Here is an 11,345-nt window from a genome sequence, read left to right on the forward strand (position 1 = left end):
ATTACAGCGTGTATTAAGTTTCTCACTATTCCCAGATCATCTTGGAATGGAAAGATCACCCCAGCTTCCTTTCTCTACTTAAAACTATCTGTTTAAATGCCTTGCCTCTTCCCCCTCATCTCCAACAGTAAGTGTCAAGAGGTCATGGATTTCTTTGCCACTAAGATCAAACCATCTATTCAGCTCCTTTGTGACTTCCCTTCCTTTCGCCCAACACCCTTCGAAAGCTCTCCCCTCATAACTTACTTTAGTTACTCTCCCATCTTCCCCTATGCCTTCTTCCAATTCATCTTGTCCATACGATCCAACACCCACCACCTCGACCCTATTTCCACGAAACTACTGACCACCTAATTTTCACTCCTGGTCCCCATGTTCACTGATCTTGTAAACAGTTCACTCCCTTCAAGTGCTCTCTGCTAAAACTGTTGCTATCACCACTCTACTCAAAAACCCTTGATCCCACAGATCTTGCAAATGTCAGTCCCACCTCCAATCTTCCTTTCCTCTCTGAAGTCCTTGAACATGTTGTCGTTTCCCAAATCCGTGCCCACGTTTCTCAGAATTCCATATTTGAATCTCTCCAGTCAGTCTCTGCCCCTGCCATAGTACTAAAACATTTCTTATCAAAGTCACAATTGATGTCTGCTGTGATTAATTCTTCTCAATGTGCCGGCAGCCTTTGACATGGTTGATCACACTACCCTCCTCCAAAGCCTTTCCACAATCTTTGAGCTTGGTGGGATAACACTCATCTGGTGTAATTCTTATCTATCTAGGAATAACCAAAGAATCAGTTGCAATAGCTCTCTCTCTCCCCCCCCCCCCCCCCCCCCCCAACACACACACACTTCTGTACCACTACCGTGGGTCTCTCAGAAGGATCTAAGTTTGGCCCCCTTCCAATTTTTAATTTACATGCCTTCAGTGACAGCATTCAAAACCCACAAATGGTGGTTTTCACATGTACGCTGTCGACATACAGTGATCACCACCTTGACTCCTCCATTGTTGCTAAAAGTCATCCAGTTACTTGCCCAACTGGATGAGCAGCAATTTTCTCCAACACTGGGAAAATTGAAGTCATCATTTTTAATCCTCCCTCCAAACTCTGTTTCCCCAACTACATACTCCATTCCTCTTCCCAGGCAACAGTTAGATTAAGCCAGTCTATCTGCAGCACTAATGACATTTGTGAATCTCAGATGAGCTTTCAATCACATATCAATGCCATCACTAAGACTGACAAGTCCACCTCTAGAATATCAGCCAACTTCACCCCTGCCTCAGCTCATCTGCTGCTTAAATCCTCCATCTGCTGCTTAAATCCTCATTCATGTCTCTATTACCTCTAGATGGGACCATTCTAATGCATACATGGCTGCGCTCCCACATTTTACCCCTTGCACCTGTGAGCCTCTTCAAAACTTGGCTAATTTCCTTACTCACATCAAGTCCTGTTCTCCTTTCGCCCTGTGCTCGCTGACCTACAGTTGCTGCTGATCAAGCAATGTCTTGACTTTAAAATTCACTTCCTGGTTTTCAAATTCCTCCATCGCCTCATCCCTCCAAATTTCTGTAGTCTCCTCCACCTCCACAATTCTCCGAACAATCTACACTCGTCTCAATCTGGTCTCTTGAGCACCCTGATTTCAATTCTCCAATGTTGGTTACTGTGCCTCACGCTGCTTAGGTTCTAAAACTCTGTAGTTCCCTCCCTAGATTTCTCCACCTCTCATTGTTCCTTTAAATTGTCCCTTTGACCAAAGCTTTTGACTATCTGCCCCAATATTGCCTTATGTCTAAGTGTCTAATTTTGCTTCATTTCTTTATTACAATAACGACTCTTCGTAAATACAAATTGTCATTCTCATACATTTATTACATTAATAGCCATTTGGTGGTACAGAACTTGAGTATTGGTGAAAAAAAAAGAGACATTATTTGTTGAAGTTTTTCATCCTGCAGTCACCAGAATCACAAAAATACAAATCCAAGGAAAGAAAGTTTAGGGTTCTTTGCAGACAGAAAGAACATGTCCACACATTGCGCCTGTTTCAGTGATAGCCATTCGCTGGTTTGAATCTCAGGAAAATGCCTTGACCAGAGACAAACTGCCTGGTTTAAATTTATTTATTTATTTAAAAAAAAATTAATTTAGAGTACCCAATTATTTTTTCCAATTAAGGGGCAATTTAGCATGACCAATCCACCTATCCCGCACATTTTTGCGTTGTGGGGGTGCGACCCACACAGACACGGGGAGAATGTACAAACTCTACACAAACAGTGACCAATGATCGACTCTGGGTCCTCGATGCTGTGAGGCAGCAGTACTAACCACTGCACCATTATGCTGCCTTGGTTTAAATTTAAAACAATGCTTGGCAGTTAACTGTCAGTCACCATCAAATGGTGCATTCTCCATGGCAATGCCTCTACTGATCAGAATTCACTTGCCAACCAATCAACACACTCTTCTCATATAGTATAACTTTGTTGCATCCCTTGAATTTGTATTCTTTTCTTGTAATTGTCCTGATGAGTACAAGATGAAAAGCTTTGACAAATAATGTCTCTTTTTCAGCAATGTTTATTACATTGGCATTTCTTCTTCCTTTTGTGTCAAGTGAGGGCTATCTATGCTTAGGGTAAATTAGTACCAAGCAAGCGCTGCGGATGTTGAATTCTGGATAAAGGAACTTTCTATTCTGCCCAATGAGGTGAATTTAATACTAATCTCAGATGAGCATCTCCTGTTACACCATTGTGTTCCATTTCCCACACCAGCTATCCTGATGGCACTCAAAATGAGATTGTTCATTTAGCATGGTTTGGTGAAGAACAAAGAGTTTGATGCTCATTCAGAACTGGGCAGTCTAATCTTATTTCACATTTGAGTCTTTCACCACATTTGGGCTGGAATGATAGGACACAGGAACTCCCCACTGTTACTCATTCCTAAAGGGCAATTGCAATGTTAGTTTCATGACAATTGCATATGTTTATTGTGTTCTGAGACTCATCACTGAAAATATCCTGAGGGAGCTTCAGTAACACAGTCCGTGTCAACTTGGTTCTCTCAGCTTTGCTCCTGGTAATTGCAGGCTGCCAGATGAAGGACCCAACCTCCAAGCTACCAGAGAAACTTTCCCAATTGCAACACAGAATGTATTCGGTCAACTCAGAAGGAGTGTTGTGGAGGGATTTATTGATCCTTCAATACTACCTGATGGTTCAAAGACAATATCATGGAATAGACAAAGAGTTAGCCATTTTCCTTCTTTCCTCTCTCCAAATAAAAGCACACCAGAACACAAAGGCCTAATCCCCATAATGGGGATTGTGGTTTAAATTAACATTCAAAGATCTCCTTGCACCTATGAAACACTAACTTGCCTTCTCTGAAGCTGCAGCAGAGCAGAGTGGAGGCAGGAATGTGGCAAGACACAAAAGGAACTGCAAATGACCAAGTTTATTTCTCCTGCCTGTTGAAAAAAGTGACAGCTGACCACAAACCTCTTGTGCAGAAATGTTGTGCTTCAAATAATTCTCATTAAGAAATTAAACGCAAAACACAAAACTTTATTCCTGACCACTGCTTAAATCAAACTCTCTTCTTCATCAACAGATCAGTGTTCCACATACGCAACCAACATGTTAAACATTTTCCTTAAGAATCAAACTGTCTATCCCTCACACGAATAAAAGGCTACCAACAAAGGTGGCAATTTAAAATAAGACCAAAAAACCCCCTCAAGAACTATGAAGTGTTAGATTTCAATAAGTCTCCATCTGTTGAATTATTATTCTATGGGTTTGAATACTTGGAACATACATAAATTTGCTCACCTTTACCAAGTTGATATTATGGGAAGCTTTGTAATAATTTGTCCGCTTTGAGAGGCCAAATGCACCATAAAACCTTGCTTGGCATAATGAATACTTTAAACAGAAGAAGTATAAACCTTGGATATTGGAATCCAAAATTAGAATCACTCCAAATAATTTGTATTTTATATACCATTATCATACACAATTCTACAAATTTCTGTATTAGCATTTCTTCAGTAAATTGACTTATTTACATAATTGTTAACAAAAGCTTTCACTGTTTACAGGCCAGTGTCTTGTGAAGTTCTAGTTAAATGCTTTCATCAGTGACGTTCTGAGGCACTGGTACAGGACAAGTGCAAATCATATCATGTCTTCTGTTTCTTCTCAGCTGGTGAGTAGTCAGGATCTAGCTCTTTTCGCAACCTTTTTAACACTCCAGAAGGCTGGCCAGTCTCAGCTGGTGACAGGGTCCCTTGGCGACAATCAAAAATTTTTTGTAGTGCTATCATTTTCTTAGCACATTCGTAATGCTCATTTATCCCAGATTGGGAACGATCTTCCTTGTGGTGCAATGAGGCTACCTGTACATAACTACCAGCCTCCGACTTGGAGGCCACTGCTGAACCCCCCTGCTCTGGGCAAGTCTGTTCACTGTGGCCTGCACACTGCCTATCAAAAAGGCCATTACTGCAGGAAGTCTCTGAACACCTTTCTTCCACATCACAAGTCCTGGTTTTGGATTTCTCAATGTGGTCAGAATGACTTCTTGCCCCAGGTAAATGTATTTCTGCAAAAGGGATAGTTGGAGATAATGTGGATTTAATAAATTCCTGACCAGATTCTTCTCTGGCTACCTGCTGTACAGTTTGTGTATTCACACATTCCAACACCTCAGTGTGACTACACAGCTCTTGTGCCTGGCTGCCAAATGCTTGACACTGGTTTGTTAGGTTACTGCCGTTTCCTACACAGACTGATTTGCCATTAACCTTTTTGGCCTCATAACAGTGCTCAGCACAGCTACTGGGGGCATCTTCAACAGCATGTCCTTGCTCTCCAGGCATCATTTCCTTCACGGATGTCACAGTGCTGCATTCATGACCAAGCAAGAATGAATGTTTGCTCTTTGCCTGTACGTGTGCATACTCAGCTGAGCTGCTGCTTTCGCCATTGTGTTCATCGAAACATTTGTCCTCTCGAAATCTATGATGAGGTGGCGCTGCACCTTTTTTTGCAGTGTCACTTTCTTGTGCTAAAGTACTTAATAAACTGCCTCTCTCACTCGTGCCTGGCATATCTGCCAGTGACAAAAACGTCATGGTGCCTCCTTTTGATTTCAGTTGTGACTTGAAGGTGTTTTGGATTTTGCTGTAGGCCTTAAAAACCTTTCTGACCTCAGATTCACTGTCTGAGTAAGGAGATACTCTTCCTCTACTATTATCAAACTCAGTACTGCTTCTTTCTGGTGAAGATGAAGCTGATGAGTTGTTTCCCTCATGTACTTGAGAATAGTCGCCATTATCCTCAGCACTACATTGTTTTACTTTTTTGAGTTGTGAAGTACCCCTTTTCTCCCTACGGAGTTTTTGCTTGGCTCTTGCAGCATTTCTTTGTCGCATAGATGCACGGCGCCTACCATTACTACTGGAACTACTGGAATCATTTGCATCTGGGCTTGGCGATCGAGGCCTTTTCACAGGATCTGCGTCCGAATCTGTATTTACTTGTTGATAATTGTTTTCTGAGGAATCAGAGTCGTTTGAAAGAGTTCGGAGTCGCTCATCTTGGTAGCGCCTGAGGGCAGACAACCTTTGTCGACGAGACTGTAGGTCTTCCCTCGTTGCCGAAGTATGGGACAGCTTCTGTCGGTCCAGTGTGTAGGTCGCCTCATCTGAATCATCACCTTGCTGGGGTGACAGTGGTAATGAAGCAGAAGATTCAGTATCGCTGTATCCTGATCGTTCACTAGCCCCTGCATGTAGCTGAAGAATTGTACTCTCATTCAGGTCACTATCAGAGTCAGAACTCCAACCCTCAATCTCACGTCTTACAAGAGAATCGAAGAAAGCCATCATTCTTGGATCTTCCTGAATTGACTGGTTAGCATAATCATGAGACAGACCACTCCCACTGTTCAAGACCAGGCTGATGTACTCTTCATGAGTATAAAGATTGCGGGTGTCATCTTCCACTGCTCCATCTAGGTCTCCAGCACAATTTGGTTGTAGGTATGGACTCCAAACCTGTATTTAGAAAGCACAAAAACATTTAGTGATTACAGTCATGTCAATACTCCAAAAGTCCTGAAAGACGTGCTATTAGGTGAATTGGACATTCTGAATTCTGCCTCTGTGTACCCGAACAGGCGCCGGAATGTGGCGACTAGGGGATTTTCACAGTAACTTAATTTCAATGTTAATGTAAGCCTATTTGTGATAATAATAAAGATTATTATTATTATTATTAATGAATGCCTTTAAATCAAAACTGCCTCGATCCACCTGCTGCTCACTGGCAAGAGAACAAAATGTGTTTAGATCTCCTGAAATACAGAGTCATCCCCAGAATGCAAAGATATGCAAGCTAGGTGGATTGGCCACGCTAAACTTTCCCTTAAAAGAAAAGAATTGGGTACTCTAAACTTATAAAAAGTGAATGGGATGTTGCAGCTCAGACATCAGCTTGAGGGGAGTCAGTGTCGGGTTCACTTATAATCCCACATGGTGCTGGGTTAATATTAGTACGAGGTCCTTAAGTGGGCATTAAGGGCCTTAATTGGCAGCGGGGCGGATGGTCAGGGTGGAGACAGGAAGGCTGCGGAGTCCACGCTGACCCGATTGAATGCCCCCTACCACTACACTCATTAAGGGAGAGGTTCTGTTCTAAAATGACAGCGATGTCAAATATTGATGTTACTATCTTCTTACTGTGCATACTTCTGACAGATGCTCCCTCTGCGCAGTTCCAGATCTTTTTTAAAGATCTAAAAAATAAACCTCAGGCTTGCAAATTCCTGTCTCAAAATGATCCTGTCGCCTATACCACCAGTGGTCGCACCCACATAGATACAGATTTCTCCCATCACTATCTGGCTCTTCTCCCCAGATTTGTGCTAGGCTTGACAGAGAGAACTTATTTTTGTCAGAATGTTGATGAGTTAAATGCCCTTGTCCTTTCCTAGTGAATACACAGCTGCTTACTGATGCTCAACACTCTTTCAAGTTCAATTCTCCATCGTATGAGATGCATTCACATGAATCTTCACAAGCAACAATGTAAAATTCTTCTGAAGGTGCAACAGGCCTAAGGCACTGAATAGCAGCCAAGACTCCAAGAAGGCTCAGTGACTCACTGAAAATACTGCACCTCCTTGTTGAAATGCAGATGGTGCAAAATACAAGTGTGAGGCTTGGTACCTCAAACAGCATTTCTCAGAACAGAAAAAAAATACTTTGAGATCAGCTACTTGACAATGTAGCATCAGACATTGAAATCCAAATGCTAACTTTCAATGTTTTCCCCAACGCGGAGGAACAGAAACTGAAGCTTCTTGCAGACGGGAGAATAAGCTAATGGGGAAACCCAAAGAAGAGGTTTGCATCAGAACTATCATATATCAGGAATATGCCAAAATGGACACATCACCTGCTCTGCAATATATGAAAGAGGAGAGCAAACAATCAATAGGCATTACATTAACGTTTAAGTGCAAAACCTTTAAAAACAGGTTTCACTCATACTCTGAAGACACCCACAAACACAGTCAAAATAATTACATTGTTAGACTGTGTGATCTGAAGATATATCATAAAACTGCACACAGATTAAAACAAACTGATGCAAGATTGAGGATGGTTACTGAATAAAACCACTTATTATGATGTACACTGATAAAGCTAGAATTCAAGTTGTTTTGTCTATTCAGATAAGTGAAATGAAATAAAAGTATACTTACCTATACCTGGACAAGTGTTAATGTTAACAAAGTTTACTTTCTTCTGCACTACCAACTATATTAAGGACTTCTGTTTTTTTTGTGCTCAAGAAAAATGGTATTTCTGTTATGGATATCTTCAAACAACATAATTTTAGTTTAGGGCTCAGTGTATTTAGATGGCCCAATAGCTGAAGTTTAATGTACTGTGCTGTTCTATATTCTGTGTTCTAATTGTGACCAATACCAGACTCCTGCTGGTGGCACGACATACCTTGATAATCTTTTCCACTCCCGATGAGCAGATCATGTATGAATGAGGGTTGAAGCGCACTTGATTTACGATGGAGCGATGACCCTTCATCACCATGAATGCGCCATTCACAATTCTGGCGGGGCCTCCTGCAAACAGTTTACACCAGAGGTATGACTACACATCATCTTGACTTTAAACACATGTAAACATGTCCATTGTTAATAAATACACATTTGATTCTAGCACACATCAGGCCACATATTTAGTTTTGCGATAAGAAATTTGGTCCACCAATCACCCCGTTCACACATTTTGTCAAATTTACTGAAACACACTACTGCATTCAACAACCTAACAATGAAAGGAAATTGGGGTTATCCAACTGCTTGAAGCTTCACTCATTGTTACCTCAAGTTACATCCAAATCCACAATTAAGTCATTGTCCTTTTTGTTGATCAGTTTCCCTAATGCTTACCATCCTACCCATCCCACACAAAGTGCTGCGATATTTTTCTTGCTGTGCTTAAAGTATTAGAACAGCTTTAACACATAAACAATGATCAAGACAGCTAACTGATACATTGGTGCAGATATATTCCGCCCCCCCCTATTAAATTTGGGAGTGTTTACCAAACTAGTTTCTAATTTATGTTTCTGCTTTGCTTCCAAGTAGCCCATTGCTTTCCATAAATTAGAATTCCAGTGCAGGACTAAATTAGGAAAGAGCCGTAACTTTCTAGGGAAGAGAACAAAAATATATGAATGGGGAAACTAGTGCAGGATCAGAAGAACCAAATTCTCTATATATTCCAGGAAAGTGCTGGAAAGTAATAATCTAGTCGGGGTTCTACATCATCATCTTTTTAGCGTTGGGATGTGTCATTTTCATACCTGGAAATTCACACCTTTGTGCCTTGCAGGAGAGGCACTGTGTGGGTATCAGAGCCAGAAACTTGCAATCGGTTTCTTTCTCAGGCCAGACTGCCAAAAGGGAGGGGAGTTCCCACAGTGATAGTAAATGGCAGGAGCTGGACTCACAAATTCCAAGTATGTCCCTCTGAATTTATTCGCGGGACCTGGTGGAGGGAAATGGTCCAGATCATCGACTGAGTTGTTTGTCAGGTAAGCTGGAACTGCCCAACCATGGGCTTCCTAAGCTCCATATATGGGCATGTACATCAGAAGCTAGGTTCAGTGGAACCTGCCCGCAGCAGGCCACGGCACACTTCCATGGTGGCACAGTGGTTAGCACTGCTGCCTCACAGCGCCAGGTACCTGGGTTCAATTCTGCCCCTGGGTCACTGTCTGTGAGGAGTTTGCACTATCGCCCCGTGTCTTTGTGGGTTTCCTCTGGGTGCTCCAGTTTCCTCCCACAGTCCAAAGATGTGCAGGTTAGGTGGGGTTATGGGAATGGAAAAGGGCGGGGGAAGTGGGCTTAGGTAGGGTACCCTTTCAGAGGGTCAGTGCAGATTTGATGGGCCGAATGGAATGCCGTTGGAATGGCACTGTTGGAATTCTATGGTTCTAATCAGACTCAAGAAATATTTTTAGGAACAAAAATCAAGGAAGCAGTGAACTTTCCAGATCCCTATCAAAGGGAAAGGTTGACCAATAACGAGAACCTGGAACTCAATTTTATGCTAGGACTTTAAAATTTTGAGCATGCTGATTTGGACGGAGAAGGGCACGAGGACAGAATCAGATTCAGCCTTTACATACCCTCTCCTCCCCTAGATTAAATGGTCAGGCAACATTCATTCATAAAAATGACTTGTCATGATGCATCCATATAAAAATTTAGTTAAGGCCATTGTTGAAGCAGTATGTGTCGTTCTGACTTTCACACTTTTGGAAGGATAAAGTAATATAGAAAACACAATGCAGATATTGCCTTGAAAGAAATATAAATACAAAAACACAAATAAAAACTGGAGCTGTTTTCATTAGATTACAAGGTGAATGGATAAAATATGTTTAGTCTCAGGGGGCCGACGGAGTGGCGGGGGATTATGAAGGGGCAGAGGGAGCATTGGGTGTCGCTCTATGCCGATGACCTCTTGCTGTATGTTTTCTTTCGGATCTATTGGATAGTATGAGGATTATGGGCCTACTGGGGAGGTTTGGAGGGTACAAGCTGAATGTCGGGAAAAGCGAGGTATTCCCGGTGAATGAGCTGGCACAGCGGGCTAATTTAGGGGGGGATGCCATTTTCGGTAACGAGGGATAGGTTTAGGTATTTGGGGATTGAGGTAGCGAGGGAATGGACGGGGCTCCATAAGTGGAATTTAACGAAGCTGGTGGAGGAGGCGAGGGAGGATCTTAAGAGGTGGGATACATTGCACTTAACGCTGGCAGGGAGGGTCCAAGTGGTGAAAACAAATATTCTGCCGAGGTTCTTGTTTATCTTTCAAGCTCTCCCGATCTTTATACCAAAGGCCTTTTTTTCGGAAAGTGGACACGATCATTTCTGACTTTGTATGGGCGGGGAAGATGCAGAGGGTGGGAAGGACCCTGCTACAGAGGCAGAGGTAGAGGGGGGGGGGGGGGGGGGGGGGGGTTGGCGTTGCTGGATTTGCTTCTATATTATTGTGCGGCGAATCTGGACAAGGTGCGGCGGTGGTGGGAAGGAGGAGGAGTAGAGTGGGTTAGGATGGAGGAGGAATCTTGTAAGGGGTCTAGTTTGAGGGCTATGGTGATGGCAACGTTGCCGATGGCTTAAGGAGCCCAGCGGGGCAGTCCACAGTGAAGATATGGAATCAGTTGAGGAGGCATTTTAGGGTGGAAGGGATGTTGGTGCTAACGGCACTGGGCGAGAATCATGAGTTTGAGCCGGGCGGAGGATGGATAGTGTATACAGGAGATAGAGGGAAGTGGAGCTGGTCAAGGTGAGGGATCTGTATTTGGAGGAAGGATTCGCCAGTCTGGAGGAGCTAAGGGAGAGGGTAGAGCTGCCGAGGGGGATTGAGTTCAGGTATCTGCAGGTTAGGCATTTTGCGCCAAAGGCCTAGAGGGGGTTCCCTAGGTTGCCGGGATACACCCTGCTGGAGCAACTGCTGCTTCCGGATGTGGAAGGGGAGGGAAGAATTGGGGATGTAGTCAAGTGGCTGGGGAGCAGGGAGGCAAGCGGGTGGTGAAGATCAAGGAGAAATGGGAAGCGGAGTTGGGAGGGGAGATCAATTGGGGAGCTTGGAGTAAGGAACTGCGAAGGGTAAACGGAATCTCCTCATGTGCAAGGATGAGCCTGGTATAAGGTGGTGCACAGGATGCAAATGATTCGGGCAAGAGTGAGTGGGTTCTTTCAGCAGATGAGTGTGAGA

The 11,345-nt window shown here is 43.1% G+C and overlaps 1 protein-coding gene across 1 annotated transcript in view; it reads right to left on the minus strand.

The window, feature by feature from the left end:
• Positions 1–1,862: 1,862 nt before the first annotated feature.
• dcaf5 (ddb1 and cul4 associated factor 5) overlaps positions 1,863–11,345 on the minus strand; it is a 119,816-nt gene continuing 110,333 nt past the window's right edge. Inside the window, 2 exon segments of the mRNA XM_038784919.1 lie at positions 1,863–6,080; positions 8,046–8,212. Of these exon segments, the coding sequence (XP_038640847.1) occupies positions 4,203–6,080; positions 8,046–8,212 (2,045 nt within the window). The 3' untranslated portion in view covers positions 1,863–4,202.

Source organism: Scyliorhinus canicula, chromosome 2, assembly GCF_902713615.1.
Source record: "Scyliorhinus canicula chromosome 2, sScyCan1.1, whole genome shotgun sequence".
Lineage (NCBI taxonomy): Eukaryota > Metazoa > Chordata > Chondrichthyes > Carcharhiniformes > Scyliorhinidae > Scyliorhinus > Scyliorhinus canicula.